Consider the following 19,340-nt stretch of genomic DNA (forward strand, 5'->3'; position numbering starts at 1 on the left):
CATGGTGCAGGAACTACAGAATACAATGGCGTTCAGGCAGGGGCTTGAGCAGACTTTTTCACTGGGGTGGTCCAGTGGGGGCACTTAGCAAGGGTGGGACCCAAGTCAGTCAGAACATTTAAAACAGAAGAAAAGGATAATATCCTGGTAGACTTGCACGCACAATTTGCACATATTTCCTCATAATATGGTGATTGATTATAAGTAAATGACTTTGAGTCCCTCAGTCCCTGGCAGCATTGCACCTCAATGCCATAAAATTATTCAGTGCTTTTAGTGAACGCAGCTTATCCATAGAGAAGTCATCATCACGCTGAACGGCTATGGATTTGATACAAAGCAGTTTTTGTCAAAAGTAATAACTTCAAAGTTCACAGATGTGAGCCATGGCTACAAGCTGCTAAAGTAGATTTATAAGGTATACTAATGGGTACATTGCGCACAGTAAAAGGCTCTGTGCATGAACATCAGGGCACATTCTGTACATTGTGGAGGAGACAACGGCTTCCTGTACACATTTTTCACATAAATCAAAAAATTATATAAGATTAAAAAACTTTAAAGAGTCAACTTGATTGTTTTTCAAGCACATTCGTTTAGATGGCAACTAAAAATAAGCCTAAACACAGATTTCTCCTCCGGTGAAGTGCTTAATCTTTCAAAAAGTTTATCTGCCACGTAGTGATTTAATATGTATTTATTTTGTTAAGGCATGGCTAACTCCCCGTAGGAGTAAGACAAGAACAGGTTTGTTAACACAGCGCAGTATCAGCAGAATGTAAATGAAACAATGTGCATTTATAACCTGCTTAAATAACGTAGAGGCAGAACATAAGACATTCCTATCTTCTTACCACGTTCCTTGAAAGCTCTTAAAATGTAGCACTTTCTTTTTCCATTGCGGAAACGTAACATGCCTCTGTAAGATTTAGTGAAGGACATGTGTCCAGTCGGAGTCTACTGTGGAAATGTTAAAAGTTGTTCCAAGTCGATATAAAACTTCCACGTCAAAAGACCCATCTCACTGTTCTTCTCTGTCCTCAAAGGACGTCTGAAGTGAAATATGTTGTTATAAATCATAAGCACATCAGATTTGACAGAGATAAACGTGTCAGAGTCACCTTCACCTTGAAGCCAAGTTACGTATGTATTGTATGTTTTTGTATTGTATGACCCAAACCCTTACAGCCTTGAGCGAATGAGCCACTCCAATTAAGTATTTAAAAAGCAGTGGACTGAAAGGTTTAATTATTGCTCAATTTGAGCTAAACTTCATGAGCCTGAGTGAGTCACAACACTAAGCACTGATTTGAGTGGTGTAGTGTGACCTAACAGTCAATGTATTACAAACAGCATAAAAAAACAACTTCTCGAGCTCCTTCCACCCTGAGACTGACAGAAACGTGGCTGACTAAAGCTTTACCAAGGAATAATGTGAAAGTAAATCCATTCTTGCTCCATAAAACATTTCTGTGAAACACTATAAAACCCCTCTAAAGCCTTTAAATCCTTAATCGTCCATAGCAAATCAAAAGTATGTTTTACACACAAACGCAGGAAAACCACATCTTCAACAGGACGACATACATTCATGCCATTGGACAGTCTTTAATAAGAAAAGAAACCTCCATACAAAAGTATATTTACATGGTCAATTGTTGGACCGTGTAGCAGTTTATGGAAATGATCTGACAGAGCTAAACTTTTAGACATAACGTTGCACACAGTAGAGATCAGAAGGTCCGTGGAGGGAAAGCCCATCTCAGTCGTGGCAGCTGATGCAACACTACTGTCAGCGCAGAGACCACGCAGACAGGAGACGAACATCGCTGTGACAGTCCGTTTGAAATATCGCGTGATGGAGCAGAAATAAAATTATTGATCCTCTTTCAACCCAAAGAGCGGTGTCTTTTGGGAAATATAAATAATGCATAAATCCAACACCGGTGCAAGAAAGCATTTGGAGCGGAGATACAGGGAAGTTACGTGACGTGGGCCTCTAGACAAACACAGTGATACAGCCTGAGTGACATTTCAACAAAATACAAGTACAGAATTTAATTACTTTTATACAATGATCATATGTCGACATTGAGGTTTACAACGCTGGACTTGAAAACATAAAACCAAAATGGAGATGAATCACGATTGCACAGTAGCCCTGCCATGTGACACTCACATAATCTTCAACTTAAGAACAACCTGTGCGGAGAAAAGGGCTTTTCTGAATCGGCTGAAACTCCCACCTCGCGAGTGCAACAGGCTGATACTCAAGGTCATTGGTGAGATTCGTCAAATTGGTGGTGCCTGCATGCCACCACACTCACAGTCCACAGAAACTCTCTCGCACCATGAGTGGAAGCTGGAAACGTGGATAAAGGCAGCTCAAGTATGGCAGCGGGTAATGAATTATGTTTGGTTTTAGATTGTGGGAATTTTTTTTTAAAGTTTTACTCTTAAGTGCATTGACTGCTGCAAAAATAGGCCTTGGAAACATGGATGTCGATTTAGATACGTACTGCATTGAAGGTTTGTGAACAAAAGTGCTACTCTTATTGGAAGCTCAGCGGCTGAGCGACATGACCATTGTTTATTTAATGGGAATCTTCTTTGGGCCTTGATAATCAAATCTCTGACAATAATTTTAAAATGATTAAATGCTTTAGGCCAGTGGTTCTCAACTGGCATGGTGTCGGGAACCACCATCTCCCTTTATTCAAACCCATAAAACACTTAAATAGTGTGAAATATTGTACTGTATTGTCCTATGTATTATTGTTAAGTTAAACAAAGATCACAGATTCAAGTTGTGTTGTTTTACTTTTTCAGTTGAAAAATGTCAAAAGAAATGGTCTCTGGTAAAATCCCCGACCCACCAGTTGAGAAACACTGCTTTAGGCTGTCCTTATACTTGATTTATTTTAAAGATTACAATAGAAATGTTAATGGTAAGTGCAAATTGGTCACAGTTCCAGAAGAGCTCCTATGTTTTCTGACACCTGCACATACTGTAGGTCCACATTGCTGAGCGGGACGTGCCATCAGTCTGTGCTTCATTTGTCAGAGTTCTTGCGAGGTCGCCTGAAGCTGGACATGTTCTCATTAAGAGCATAGATGCGCCTTGAGAACTCCTCAAACCCCGCCACGTCAAGCTCTCCCAGCACCTGTTCGTCGCACTCCACAGCCACAGCCTGGTCCACGGGGATACAGCGGTAATCCTCCAGTTGGGCCTGGTCCACCAGCCCCACGCCCAGCCCAGTGGCCTCTGTGCCCATGATCTCCTCTGCCTGCTCCACAGAGCAGCGCAGCTCTATGGGCCCTGCAGCAGCCTGTCCTGCCACCAGGGACCCGTTCATAGCACCTGAGTGTTGCGCATCGGACACAGATTTGTCCTCAGGATCCACAGTGTTAGATGAGGCTGGTGGGGACGAGCTGCTGGGAGGGTGAATATCCTGTTCTTCAACTTCACTAATCACTTTTTCAGCACCGCGCTCCACCTCCTCTGGTGTCTCCTCAGATTGCTCTATCTCAGCTTCTTCCTTTTCTGCCATCTCTCCCTCCAGGGCACTCTCTGTGGGCTTGCCCAAGTTTAATGAGGCCATACCAGCATCAAGAGAGGAGTGGTGCTTTGGAGAAGCTGAAGGTGATGCCAGAGCAGGTGGGTGCGGCTCTGCGCACACAGCAGTGCTGTAACTCGGTGGGGGAGTAGCTTTACCCTTCTGCTTGTCAGCTTCAGAGCTGGCACGCTTCCTCAGGGCACGGTCTGGAGAGCCTGTGTGGCCGGAGTACCCGGACTCTGAGGCCGGACCAACACTGAGCTGGGACTTGACGGGCACAGAGATGGAACTGGACACTGGCCGGTCACTGTGTGCAGAAAGAAAGGAAATGTCAGACAACACTTAATGTTTCATTGTGGTTTCCTTGTATTTGCAGCTTGATGTCATCTCAACACCTCCACCCATTCAAAGCCTCATCCTGATAAAGGGAAAGGACAGCTGCAACTCTTTGTAAATCACTACATCTTACGACATTCAGAAAACATTTGTGCAGCCTTTGAGACTACGCTCTCAAACTGCTGAGTGCAACAGCGCAGCAGGCGTCTGCCCAAGTATGTCAGACATTTTTGTCCATAACAGATAACAGACTTGGAATATGGGACACCCCGCTCCACCCTCTATTCAAGCCATAAATTTATTTAAATGGGGGCCTCACCGCCTGCTCCAATAGCCAAGGCCAAGTGTAATTCACCACTCTGCCTTCTCAGGAGTAGACACACTGTTCCCCTGAGGTCCAAGGTTAAGAAGGGTCTCACTGTACCCTCTAGGGATTCACATGTCAGTTAGCACTCGAGGACAAATCTCTACTTGATCGGTTACGCGTGCAGCATAGTAGATGTCCCAGTAAATTTTCCAGTCAGAGGATGGTTTTGCTGCATAGACTGCTAAGACAAATTATTATAGACAGTCGACGCTCCGACAGCCTTTTCAGAGAGCCATGACCTTGGCATCGGCAGGCGCCCTGCTGAGGTGGTCCGAGCAGCTAACTGGGTTAAGAAGGGTCCTGTATAGGTTAAAAAGACTCGTCAAACTTCAAAGTGCTGTGCTACAGTAAATGAGAACCATGCATGCTTGGGTACAATACGTACTAATGGTCACAACCTGTAAATACAAGACCTTGAGTCAAAGATTTAAGCTAATGGTGGTAAATCAGTGATAAAAGCTGTACTGGTCATTTATGGTCAAGGGTAAGAAAATAGTGAACACCTAATTCTCAGTGTCTTTTAAACACTGGGTATCGTTGGCCGTGAACATCCATCACCACCAAAGTCACCACTGCAATAAACTTAATAGTAACGACAACCCATCCATCCATCCATCCATTTTCTTCCGCTTTATCCGGGGCCGGGTCGCGGGGGCAGCAGTCTCAGCAGAGATGCCCAAACTTCCCGATCCACACACACCTCCTCCAGCTGTTCTGGGGGGACCCCGAGGCGACACCAGGCCAGCTCGGAGACATAGTCCCACCACCGTGTCCTGGGCCTTCCACGAGGCCTTGTCCCACTAGGACATGCCTGGAACACCTCCCGCGGGAGGCGACCAGGAGGCATCCGAAACAGATGCCCGAGCCACCTCAGCTGGCTCCTTTCGACGTGAAGGAGCAGCGACTCTACTCTGAGCTCCTCCCGGGTAACTGAGCTCCTCACCCGATCTCGGAGGGTGCGCCCAGCCACCCTGCGAAGGAAACTCATTTCGGCCGCTTGTATTCGCGATCTTGTCCTTTCGGTCATTACCCAAATCTCATGACCATAGGTGAGGGTGGGAACGTAGATCGATCGGTAAATCGAGAGCTTTGCCCCCCGACTCAGCTCCCTCTTCACCACGACAGACCGATACAGCGACCGCATCACTGCTGACGCCGCACCGATCCGTCTATCGATCTCACGCTCCATCCGTCCCTCACTCGTGAACAAGACCCCGAGATACTTGAACTCCTCCACTTGAGGCAAGGACTCCCCACCGACCTGCAGAGGGGAAGCCACCTTTTTCCGGTGGAGAACCATGGCCTCGGATTTGGAGGTGCTGATCCTCATCCCGGCCGCTACACACTCGGCTGCAAACCGCCCCAGTGCGTGCTGAAGGTCCTGGTTCGTTGAAGCCATCAGAACAACATCGTCCGCAAACAGCAGAGATGAGACTCTGAGGCTCCCAAACCGGACACCCTCCGGCCCCTGGCTGCGCCTAGAAATTCTGTCCATAAAAGTAATGAACAGAACCGGTGACAAAGGGCAGCCCTGGCGGAGACCAACACGCACCGGGAACAGGTCTGACTTACTGCCGGCAATGCGAACCAAGCTCCTGCTGCGGTCATACAGGGAACGGACAGCCCTTAGCAGAGGGCCCCGGACCCCATACTCCCGGAGCACCCCCCACAGGGCACCACGAGGGACGCGGTCGAACGCTTTCTCCAGATCCACAAAACACATGTGGACTGGTTGGGCGAACTCCCACGAACCCTCGAGTACCCGATGAAGGGTATAGAGTTGGTCCAGTGTGCCACGACCAGGACGAAAACCGCATTGTTCCTCCTGGATCCGAGGTTCAACTATCGGCCGGATCCTCCTCTCCAGCACCCCGGAATAGACCTTACCGGGGAGGCTAAGGAGGGTGATTCCTCTGTAATTGGAACACACCCTCCGATCCCCCTTTTTAAAGAGAGGGACCACCACCCCGGTCTGCCAATCCAGAGGCACTGTCCCCGACCGCCACGCGATGTTGCAGAGACGTGTCAGCCAAGACAGTCCTACAACATCCAGAGACTTAAGGTACTCAGGGCGAATCTCATCCACCCCCGGAGCCTTGCCACCAAGGAGCTTTCTCACCACCTTGGTGACTTCAGCCCCGGTGATGGGCGAGCCCACCCCCGAGTCCTCAGCCTCTGCTTCCTCATTGGAAGACGTGACGACGGGATTGAGGAGGTCCTCGAAGTACTCCTTCCACCGCCCGACGACATCCCCAGTCGAGGTCAGCAGCCCCCCACCCGCACTGTACACAGTGTTGGTGAAGCACTGCTTCCCCCTCCTGAGGCGCCGGATGGTTTGCCAGAATCTCTTCGAGGCCGACCGATAGTCTTCCTCCATGGCCTCCCCGAACTCCTCCCAGACCCGAGTTTTTGCCTCCGCAACCGCACGAGCCGCAGCACGCTTGGCCTGCCGGTACCTCTCAGCTGCCTCAGGAGTCCCACAAGCCAACAAGGCCAGGTAGGACTCCTTCTTCAGCTTGACGGCATCCCTTACTTCCGGGCGCCACCACCGGGTTCGGGGATTGCCGCCGCGACAGGCACCAGAGACCTTACGGCCACAACTACGAGCAGCCGCATCGACAATGGAGGAGGAGAACAGAGTCCACTCTGACTCCATGTCCCCCGCCTCCCCCGGAATCTGGGTGAAGCTCTTCCGGAGGTGGGAGTTGAAGACCCCACTGACAGAGGGATCCACCAGACGTTCCCAGCAGACCCTCACAACACGCTTGGGCCTGCCAGGTCTGACCGGCTTCCTCCCCTGCCAGCGGATCCAGCTCACCACCAGGTGGTGATCGGTTGACAGCTCAGCCCCTCTCTTCACCCGAGTGTCCGAGACACGCGGCCGGAGGTCAGATGACACAACTACAAAGTCGATCATCGACCTCCTGCCTAGGGTGTCCTGGTGCCACGTGCACTTATGGACACCCTTGTGCTCGAACATGGTGTTCGTTATGGACAAACTGTGACTAGCACAGAAGTCCAACAACAGAACACCACTCGGGTTCAGATCGGGGAGGCCGTTCTTCCCAATCACCCCCTCCCAGGTCTCACTGTCGTTACCCACATGGGCGTTGAAGTCCCCCAGCAGAACAATGGAGTCCCCAGTCGGAGCACTATCTAGTACCCCTCCCAGGGACTCCAAGAAGGCCGGGTACTCTGCACCGATGTTGGGCCCGTAGGCCGAAACAACGGTGAGAGACCTGTCCCCGACCCGAAGGCGTAGGGACGCGACCCTCTCGTCCACCGGGGTGAACTCCAACACGTGGCGGCTGAGCTGGGGGGATATGAGCAAACCCACCCCAGCCCGCCGCCTCTCCCCGCGGGCAACTCCAGAAAAATGGAGAGTCCAGCCTCTCTCCAGGAGTTGGGATCCGGAACCCAAGCTGTGCGTGGAGGTGAGCCCGACTATATCTAGTCGGTATCTCTCCACCTCCCGCACAAGCTCAGGCTCCTTCCCCCCCAGCGAGGTGACGTTCCATGTCCCGAACGCCAGAAGCTGTGCATGTGGACCAGGTCGTCGAGGCACCCGGCCTCGACTGCCACCCAGTCCTCTCCGCACCCGACCCCTACGGATCCCTCTGCGGGTGGTGGGTCCACAGGAGGGCGGGCCCACGTCGTCCCTTCGGGCTGGGCCCGGCCGGGCCCCGTGGGCAGAGACCCGGCCACCAGACGCTCGCGTTCGGGCCCCAACCCCAGGTCTGGCTCCAGGGTGGGGCCCCGGCTGCGCCATGCCGGGCGACGTCACGGTCCTTGTATAGTGTACGTCCATGGGGGTCTTTTGAACTGCTCTTCGTCTGACCCGTCACCTCGGACCTGTTTGCCATGGGAGACCCTACCAGGGGCATAAAGCCCCAGACAACATAGCTCCTCGGATCATTCGGGCGCTCAAACAACCCCACCACGTTAAGGTAGCAGTTCATGGGGTTGGCAGTAACGACAACCACAAAATGTTTTTGGCAATTCCCATCTGTGAATCTGAAAATGGAATCATCTGAAAGTGTTTTGGGGGATAATAAATAATGCAGCCATGATGAGTGGCAAGTGGATATGCTTCTTCCTCTTGAAACAAAACAAAGATTAGCAAATAACTACATACTAATGTTGCTTCATTGAACACAAATATAAATAAAAGTGAGAAAACTGAGAGGACAAATCAACTTTAATGATCAGACTCAGTCGGATGTCATTTTGCATCATGTCAACAGAGAAGCCACTGTGTGCTGACAGCCCTGTGCCGCAAACAAATATTTGTTTGATAATCTGTCAGTGACTGAACGAACACACCAAATCAATAACCCCATGATGCACTGGTGTACGTCATGTAACATACCGTGTATTACAAAAATAACAAAACTCACAAATCAAGCATTACCGTTTATTTCAGACGGGGTTTCAGGTCATAAAAAACAGCAGCCACTCTTGAGCTAATACAAATAAGTGTGCCATTGTTTAAAAAGGAGAGGCTTTCTCAGCAGCACATGGCTCTGGTTTGAGTGGTACAGCAGCTTCACATACCACAGCGATGGGAAAAAGGCCTGTTGTAGTGAGAGGTTACCTCCATTTACCCACGTGTGTCTTTAGGTTTCACTGGGCCCCAGTCTCTGGTGTGCTCCACTGACAGCACTCCGCTGCTCTCAGTAAAGCGACTGGGAGACCGCTGCCTAAATCATCAAGCAGAAAACCTGACAACCCAAGGCAGAAAAAGGCCTCACTCCTTCACATTATTTTGCCTGCTATCCTCCTTTCCACAGCTGATGTCAAAGCTGGCATATTTCAGGCACACTAAGGAATTCACATCGCTAAACCTCTACTCCATCCAGTCCCAGACAAACTTCACAGCATGCTCTTGTTCCTACCCAAACTTTCTAAGAGACGCCACTTTCAGGCCAAAACAAATAATGCCAGATAAGACTTGGACGTTTGATGTGGGCTACGACAATCCCTGTGGAACCACTAAAGCAAATATCACTAAAAACCTGATATGCTCAACTGAGGAAGTGAAGCTGAACAGTGAACACTGCTATCCTTTTCACCGTCTAGACTGAAAAAAGTACATCAACACAGTGCAGAGGGAGCCATAGAGAAGCTGCCCCTCAACAACACATATAAAAAAGATGACCAAACATGACCAAAACCGACCATTTTTCAGGTGAAAACTATTGGACACATTGGACACCTTTTAGCTCAAAGTTGTGAATAATATATGACATTTTCATTGCATAAACTTAAGCCCTGTATATTGGGAATATTGTCATTGTTAAGTGCACTGTGACATCATGCACCTCCTGAAATACCCGATTTCAGGTACACATCTGTAGTGAGGTGTATCCTCAAATTCAGAGACTATGAAGTTATAAATAAAAAGTTACAATTGTGCTCAAAAGTAGCCTGGAAGTCCCACATGGGATGTACTTTAACGTTCCAACATGACAATGATCCAAAGCACAAGGCCATGTCGACCTCTCATTGGCTAAAGCAGAATAAAGTGAGGGTTCTGAAGTGGCCATCTCAGTCTCGTGACCTCAATATCATTGAACTCCTGTTTGGAGATCTCAAACGTGCAGTTCATGCAAGACAACCCAGGAATTTACAGGAACTGGAGGCTTTTTGCCAAAAAGAATGGGGCGCTTTACCATCCGAGGAAATAAAGAGGCCCATCCAGAGCTACCATAAAAGACTCCAAGCTATCATTGATGTTAAAGGGGGCAATACAGAGTATTAAGAATGTAAACTTTTGATCAATGTCATTTTGGCCATTTCAATTATCATTATGATTTAAAAAGAGCAAACTCAGTTGTTTGGCTTTGCACAACCACGAACTATGAGTGAAAAAAAACACCTTTTGTGTTATCTTTCATATTCCCTGGAAATCAGTAAAAGAAAAATCAAAAATTCTGCCAGGGTATGTAAACTTTTGAGCACAACTGTATGTCTCGATATTTGTCCTTTTGTCCAAAATTATTTCAACATAGGATTGAATGTCAAGCAGCGCCTGTGGATTTCCAGGCTGTGGACCTGAGGCTTAAACACAAATCTTCAGAAAACGAAGCTTGCAGATTATGGGGTGGACAATATGTCAAAAACTATCATGAGCTCTTCGTATCTTTATGCTGCTGAAAGTTCACACTTCACTGTCGTGGTTAAATTGGCGTCACTCAAAGCATCACAAGACTGAATAATAGGAGGCGAAAAAGAAATAATAATAAAATAAATATGTAATATATAATATTTTTCCTGTTGAAACTGTGAAATTTTTAGTTTTGGTCCAAACTGTCACAATCCTTCCTGCACAGTGAAGCAGGGGGACCGACCACAAAATAAAATGCACTTATTTAGATTCTGCTTCCGTCTTCCTTCTGCTTCCGTCTTCCTTGGCAAAAAGACATTTACTCTCCAACAACCAAAAGGTGCCCCAGCTTTAAGTCCTAGTGCGCCTTACTTTCATCTCATCTATCTGGAGGCATTTCCATTCCTCATTACGGGATTGTGGGTGTGGAGAAACCAAAGCTTTTCATGGTTTCTTTTCTTTCAAAACAAAAGGTTATTCAATTAATGTGTGTAATAAACATTATCCCCTCAGCTGACCCTGGAACAGAAAAAGCGATCAAAGCCAGGGCAGAGTCTTCTGAAGCAGACCGGCTCAAGGGTCACTCACAGGACAGACAGTGGACATAGAGGCGCACAGATGTTCCCTGAAGTGGACACATCTCAATGGTAATTGTCACGTAGGCCAGTGCTGTGCTGCTGACACCGCATGTTCTGTATGAGGTTTGACCGTGTGTGCTGCCTCTCACCATCGGACCATCAGGCCATGCTCCAGGAAGTTCTTCAGGTTGGGCAGAGTTTGTTGCAGGTCTGGGGTGGTCAGGCCATGTTGATATCTCAGCTGCAGAGAAGAGAGCACACAGTATATTATTAACCTCAGAACAGCCTACCACCATGGGCTGTACGTTAAGGTGCGGTGGCGGACATCTCCATGTTTGGATGTCCTCTGCAGAAGAAATACCACCTACAGAAGCGGCCTGAGGTCTGAATTCTTTCCCCGTGATCTATTTCTGCACTCCCTATTGGACAATCACTCTTTCGGACACACAATGAGCATCTCTCCCTGATAACAGCCATGTGTTCTCATGTGGTAAGTGCGTGGAAAGGCGAGGTATGAGACGCTGGCGGTGGCTGGAGAAAACTCAACACGTTTCAGAATAAACAGGGCAAAAAAGATTATGTTAGAAACACTGTGACATTTTTCCTCTCCTCGCTCTGGACCCACTTCTAAATTTGGCCTTCCATGTTTCCTTCCTTCTCCCACAGTACTCTAATTCATGACGACAGAATTAAACCCACAGGAAAAAAAACTAAAAATCAACACAGCCACCTTTAAACCCAGATGCCAGGAATAGCTTTAGAGTTCAGCCGACTCAAGACGCAGATAAGTTCAATTAAGTCATTCTCTTGAGCAGCAGAGGAGCATCACGCCGCACGTCCAGCGTTTATCTGCCGCCCCCCTGTCACACAGGCCGCCAGCACCCGCGCACATCTGTTTTATTTCCACAGGGGCGTTGGCAACACCCCTTACAACAAATACTCCGGTAGAAAGGATGAGGCACGTCTGACCCCGACGTATCAGTCACCTGCGCTCGAGCAGTTATAAAGACATAATGGATGGACGGCATGTTCATAAAAAGTACTACACGTGTTTAAAAGTACAGGTGAAGGGTCAGGGAGCCGCTCTGTCTTCTTGTAGTTTTGTATAACAGTGAAAAAAAGGGATGGTTAAGTGCCAGGATGCTTCCTTGCCAATGAACTTCATGACCTTGCGCTTCAAGCTGGATTGTTTTTGACTTTGCGTTGGCCCTGCTGGTGGGATGCCCTCATGAGGTGGCAGTTTAGCAGTGCTTGAGGGTAATTCATATTTTTACTTGTTGACGTAGTTGGAAAAATGTAATGTATGCGGGTACATATTTACAAACGCAATCAAACTACTAAACCCTGTGCTTTGAAAAGACTGCACTTTGCCCAGCCCCTGGTAGGATGTGGGGTCGATTTCATAATCACCAGGCTTTACGGACATTTTTTTTGGCAGAGTTTGGATGAGACAAAGTAATTATTTTTTTTTGCTGAGGATTGTATAAAAGGGTATGTATAAGTTAATGAATCAGCTACATTTATATACTTTTATAGCCCAGCCCTAATACCTCACTGCAAATATGCTCTATATCAGAGAGTGATATTACTATATTAGATTTTGTATACTTGAGATTGAACCTCCCGCCTTAACCAAGTTCATTTTCTCCAGTTCAGCTTTACCCAACTCTACGAAACTCATCTAAACGGATACATTTCCTCACGTTGTTGCCACATTTTCATCTCTTTTTGTTGTGTTTTTGTCATTTTTCTGTTGCTTCTTTGCCACATTTTCCTGTTACTTTTTGATCCTCATTTACTTCTCATAGTTGTTGCCGTTTTGACACTGTTTTCAAGAGGCTTTTAGATTTGGGTAAAGCCAAACTGGAGAAAATGTGCTCGATTCAGGTGGGGGTTAAGAGGTTAAATGTTGTACCTAGTACCTAGAATTTATTCCTAAGAGGTTCTGCTTTGGGTGATGTCATTTTTGTGTACAGACATCACATATTTTAAATTGTAAAGCGAGTTTTTCATGTAAAAAAAAAAAAAAGGCTTATTTTTTCTGACCAAAAGAAGACAGTTTCCAATTCTAATCTCACAGTAGACTCTTCTACAACATTCAGCGGTGTATTCCTTACTCACAATCAAAACTATGCAGTGCACTCTATGTATAGAATATCAGAGGAGGTCTTTATCAGAAGAAAGGCGCGTCTGCCAACGAAAAGAGACGAATTCTGTGTGAACATAGAAATTCATTCAGGTCAGACAGCAAACCTCCGCCGCTGACCGAATGACGGTGATGTGCTGTCCACAGAGCTGGTTAACGGAACTGGCTCTGACACTGCAGGCCAAGATCAATATCCCCACAAACCCAAAGCACGTGCAGCCAGCTCCTTCAGACATGAAAATGCCCAGCTTCACGGAAATCAGGCCATATGAATCACTTCATCAGATACGAGTGGAGAAATACTTCAACTTCAGCAAAGAATACAACACAACGTATGCTTTCTCTGATGAATACCAAAATAAATAACGAGAGCTATTCCTGAGCACCATTTGTCACCCTGAGGTCTCAAGCGTTTGGAATAATAAATGCACCACGTGTCGGACAAGAGCCGTAAGTCAAATTATCCTCAGAGCAAGAAAGAATTCAAGAGTGCACTCGCCTGTTATTATGCATATCTTACCAAGTGTGTGGAGTGCTAGAAACTCAATATGGTGCAGACAGGCTGTGATGGCTGAGGTCACTCACTTGCTTGAAGCGAGAGTTCTTTAATGACAAATGCATTTGAGAAGCATATTCGATGAGCCAGGGGTGTGAGGCAAGTGCGTTAAAACAGTGACCTAAGTTTGCCTAAAAGATAGTCATGAAAGATCTTTGTAAAAATGTTACAAACTTGACATATCTGTGTCCCGAGATACAGTATGACGACGTGTTTAAATCAAATACTGGTTTCACTGATAACAATTGTAATGTTGATTTATTCACAATAGGTTCAGTGCGCGGAACAATAGGTTCAGTGCGCGGAATGTTTTTGGCAAACTTCCTGTTGGCCAGTGTAGGAAAACGACTACTTCCTGTCCATATTTTAAATTAAAAAGAAAATAATACCAGAATACAGCTACATTGTGTCCGCTACTGACGGTTTAAATATTGATTTATTTCAACAAGACATGGCTAACTCTCCATAGTAACCATGAAGAACGGGAAGCAGCCATTAACCCCTTAACCCCCAACTGAACAGAGCACATTTTCTTCATTTTGGCTTTACCCAAATCTAAAAGCTACTTTAAAAAAAAGCATTGAAATAGCGATGAAAACGAGGATGAAAACACAACAAAAACACAATGAAAATGTGATTAAAAAAAAAGCGATGAAAAAGGAACTCAGAAAGCCACAAAAATGTGACAAATGTATGCGACAAAAGAGCGTGAAAGAAAAAAAGCTTCAAAAACGTGACAAAAATGGGTAAATGTGCTTGGTTCAGGCGGGGGGTAAGAGGTTAATCTAGGAAGTCTTGGAAGCTAGGCAGGGCAATGCAAGTCTATTTATACCGTGCATTTCACACACAAGGCAACTCAATGCGCCATCATCATGTTGCTATGGAGTTCGGGGCAGAAACATGCAACTGTTGGATAATCACTTACAACAAATCAAAAATTTAAATTGTAAATACTTCACCGGAGGAGACTGGGTTTATAAATGTAGATGTTTTAGCTAAAAATATCAGCATCAAGGCTAAAACTCAAGCGTCACACTTGGCGTGATACTTGCGCTTTCTGCTGTTTCTAATTTTCATTTTCATTTAAAAGTGTGAACCCAAGGATCTCGGGTCAAAATGGCGTCATGCAGCAAACACTGAGCAGTACTTGTACTTTATTGTCTGTGTGCTGAAGTAAGTGGAATACATTAACGCTGCTCGAGCAGGTCTGCAGTTGACCCAAAGCCCAGCCGCCAGACCATCAATATTCATAAACTGGTCTGGCACTCCCCCGTTGGAAGCCACATTCAGTTTGCTCTCTATGTACTGCATGTGAATATAGTATGTGTTGCTCGTGGCCTGGGAAGCCGTATATTCTTGGACGCGACCTGTCAAAACGTTCAAACATGAATTCCCTCCTTTCTTCTCAGCTGGTTTAAACCAAATAGAAAAATATTAGTGACCCCACGGTGTCTTGTGGAGGGGGAAAAAAAGGACAGGAACGCTATGAGGAGAAAAACGTGTGAGTCAACTTAACGATGTAAAACTGAGTATGATTTCCAACAGTCGGCGCCGCTGAAAGCCTTTGGATGTCAGCTGGAAACAAACAGAGCAGTGGGAAGGTTTAGATTCTGGTCTGTAAACCTAAACGGTTCCTGGGGAGAGTGTTGCAACTCGCATGAGACAGTCTGTTGCAACGGACACGATGTAAAACACACCGACGGTTGATTTTTGTACAGGAAAGTGAATTAGCACATGGAGCCGGGTAGAAATCGAACTTTAATCTTTGCACAAACACCGCGAACAATCCGAGTGTGTGTCTATGTCAACAGCGTCGGAGCAGGGTCACACAAATCGCTAAAACTCTGTCCACGGGAGAGCGCTTGTCAGTCCTCGTTTCCCTTTCAGACCGGCCGTTGATGAATGCAGCTCTAGTCTCTTTTTATTTTTTTGCGCTTGTGCGTGTGCTCGGCCTGGCCACGGGGTTCTTTGTAATGGGGCTAACCAGATCGTGGTGAGAAATTCCCAGAGCCCATTGAGGAGGGCTGAAAGGTGAGAGGAGCGGGCTGCAGGGGAGGGGTGATGACATCGTGAAATGGATCGGGCCGGCGCTGCAACTCGCTGCTCACACCTTTGTGCCTGGACACTCCCTGCTTACACTCTGCGCCTCCTGGACAACGGGGTTCTCCTGTGCATTTCGTAGTGGTCAATCAGCTGCTCTGACTGGGGATGGCGTGTGAGAGCATGAGCTTTGGGTCAGACGCGTGTGTTGCAATATAGGGCTGTGCAATTAATCGAAATCGCAATGGTAACTTGGTCAATGGTAAATGATCTCAACTACTGTACATGTTGTCCACCTACAGAAGTCACTTTACGGAAGGAACCACTCACTCTCATTCATACACCAATGTACGCAGACACTGGAGGAAAGGTGGGTGAAGTGTCTTGCCCAAAGACAAAATGGCAGTATACACTTCGAGCACCCGACCTTCCGATCATGAGACGACCAGCTACACCATCTGCGCCACTGTCGCCCCTCTCAGTTATTGTATTGGGCCTTTTTATGAGTCAGGTTTACAGCCAATTCAGTGGCAGTAACAGCACCTGCTTTGGAGTTTGGAGGACTATAACTACATTTTATTTGTTTGTTAAATCAATAGTTCTCAGCATTTCCATGGAAATATTTCTTTCGAAATGTATCCGCTTACAAGGCACACACACTTTCCTGAGCTTGTTAACATTAGTTCTTAATGCCTATTCAACAACACACAGGTTAACACAGTATTTCACATTATTCATACATCAATTCTTATTTAGGTCACAGGTTGTCGTAATAAATTGATGGTGGGTCATTGCCAATAGAAACCATACTGGAAAGCTTTTATTTTCTGATTGAGATAACATTTCAAAAGGCCTATCTTGTCTATGTCCATGAATTATCATAGCTATATATTTGTTTGTTTTTGCAACAATCAAATCAAAAGTGCAGGATGGATTAATATAGGGATTGCCAAACCCCTTTTGCAATAAGGCAGCGAGTTTAAGCACAATTACAATTTGAATGGCCACATCCTCCAGTCTCATGTGTCTCACTTTGTGTGAAATCTGCTAATCCTGTGGTTGAGCTACAGTCATGTTCTAATCCCTGTGCAATTCAAGCATAACTTTGCTCTTCACTCAAAAACTGATGCGCCAGGATGTTTTCTATTGAGCACTGTGAACTGAATTTGGATTTTAAGAACAAAAATTCAAATCTAGTCCCAAATGCATTACTGGAATTAGATATTTCTCCAAAGGTTTTCCGCTCTGGTGCAATAAATCTATGACTGTGCATAAACAAAGACATGTCAGGAGCGCCAACAGGGACAGGTCCGTTTACAGAACACGCCATCCATCATTTACCAAAACCGTCTTGTTTGCCCGGAGCTCCGTGCAGCGGCTAAACAAACACAGTCTGGCTTATGCCATGTATTACCGTTTCCCTGCATTTGTCAGTACCAATCACCCTCAGATGGGATCGCTAATGTGGGCGGGCTGTGCTCACTTTTTGAGCTTGATTGCTGGTGATTGTGGTGCGGGAGGGTGGGCCAGGTAACAAAGCACGCCTTCCCCCTGAGCGCCTTTTATGCAATGAGTTCAGTATAAGTAGACATCAGTACAGTTCAGCCGGTGCGGAGACCTAGCGTTGTTTGACAGGTGAGCCCCCATCTTCAGCAGAGACGTGCAGCGGAGCAAAACGGGGACGCAGGATATTTTCATCAAACATCATGGGGTTTTGTGTGTCAGGAGGTTAAGAGTCTCTTTTCTCAAACTCGGGGCCATCTCAAGCATGTCCGACCCGTATCACGCACAATTATCCTGTGATTAATAATGAGCTGGGGTTTGTCCGCTGGGGTAAAAATAGAAATACTTACCTCTACAGCACACAAAGCTACATAGAGCCCCCTTTGGGAGACAATCAGGAGCTCGTTAGGCTCTATGACGACTTAGGTTCGATGGCTAACCAGGTGTACTCCCCCCCCCCTCCACGACATAACGGCAAAACTGCCAAGACCAACACAGGCAGCGACCAACAAAGCTTGACCACGAGGTAAATGGAGCACCCAACAAAGCGTCTCCAAACCAGTGGCAGAGAGCGCCAGTCCAAAAGAGTTGCTATTTTTCATGTTTTTTGTCAACTGGTCCACTACACGCAAGGGAATGAGGTATGAACAGGGTTTGAACAAAAATGCATATCAAGACTTTTACATCATTAACATGTTTTCCAGTGGTTGTCTGTACTCTGCTAATGTATAAAAGCTAATTTTGTCCACACAATAGAACAAGGGTCTACAAAGTCAGGTCTAAGGTCCCCGATGATATTGATAAATGTAATGGAATTGAATGAATTGAATAAAGGCAAGGGCAAGGCATGTTTATTTACTCTCAATGCCTTGGACTGACCTAAGGTAGACCCTAACTAATTACTATTATATATACTGTACCTACTCTATTGCTCTAAGCACCTGTAAAATTACACCAAAATAACGCCTGAAACGAGCACATTTTCTCCAGTTTGGCTTTACCCAAATCTAAAAGCTTCTCCACTGGAGCTTGCAGCCCATAAGCAACGCCTCATTTGAAAGCTAAGACCTACAAAACTGATCGTGACTTTTTTGTTGCCACGTCATATTTTTTACTTTTTTTGTATTTTTTTTTGTCTTGTTCTCCTCCATTTTTGTTGCTTTCTTCATTGCTTTTATTCCTCGCTTGTTGACTCTTTTTTCGCTTCACTTTTTAATCGTGTTTTTGTTTCTTTTTTGGTTGTATTTTCATCCTTGTTTTCGTCTCTGTTTTGACATTTTGTTGAAGAAGCTTTTAGATTTGGGTGAAGCCAAACTGTAGAAAATATGCTCGGTTCTGGTGGGGGTTAAGAGGTTAAAACAGTGGTTCTCAACTGGTGGGTCGGGAGCCAAATGTGGGCCGCCGGACCGTTTTTAGTGTGAGCCTTTCCAGATTTAATTTAATATATGTTTAGAATCACTATTTGAGTCTGTGAAAATGACTGTTATCTGGTTGTTTTTTTATTATAATTTCAGACTATTTGAAGTTATATTTTACAAGTCTAAATCATATTTTGGTCACAGATTGTCCTCCTAGGATGATTGTGGGTCCCGACGCTAAAACCAGTTGAGAACCACTGCTAGGACAACTATACCCCGGTCCCATTATGTACAAGATTTTGCAATTAAGATGGTTAAGAGTTTCAGTACGCTGATACTTCTAAAACCACCACTAAACACAGGTATAAAGCTACACCTGAAAAATTAGCTCTTTCATACAAGTAAAAAAAAAGAAAAGTTATAAATTCACATATACAACATTGTTCACTGAGAGTAAAAATGAGCACTATAGTGTTATATGGGGTTAGACACATTGTATGCACAGGAGTAATTGTAATATTTGTTTATACTGATCAAGAACGTATGTTGGCCATTTTCGGAAATATTAGTATGTCTTGCCAAGTGAAACAAGCAGACCTAATGAAATGAAAAATTCTGTTGGCTTATGAGAACAGCCCTGGGGCATCGACGTCCTCTGTAAACTGCATAAAAACCACACATCAATACAAAGGTCAGATTGTGTCCATGACTCAGGCGACACAGCCAAATACTTCAGCCAAGACCGCTGCATGATGCTTCGCAGAGGCCAGAATCGCCCACAGCGGTACATTAA

General features: G+C 45.9%; 1 protein-coding gene across 1 annotated transcript in view; it reads right to left on the reverse strand.

The window, feature by feature from the left end:
- Positions 1-1,396: 1,396 nt before the first annotated feature.
- Positions 1,397-19,340, reverse strand: part of uvrag (UV radiation resistance associated gene) — a 59,650-nt gene continuing 41,706 nt past the window's right edge. The window contains exons 14-15 of the mRNA XM_079565791.1: positions 11,094-11,185; positions 1,397-3,864 (exon numbers count right to left, since the gene is read on the reverse strand). Of these exons, the coding sequence (XP_079421917.1) occupies positions 3,054-3,864; positions 11,094-11,185 (903 nt within the window). The 3' untranslated portion in view covers positions 1,397-3,053. The remainder of the gene's footprint in view (positions 3,865-11,093; positions 11,186-19,340) is intronic.

Source organism: Gobius niger (assembly GCF_951799975.1).
Source record: "Gobius niger genome assembly, chromosome: 11".
Taxonomy (NCBI): Eukaryota; Metazoa; Chordata; class Actinopteri; order Gobiiformes; family Gobiidae; genus Gobius; species Gobius niger.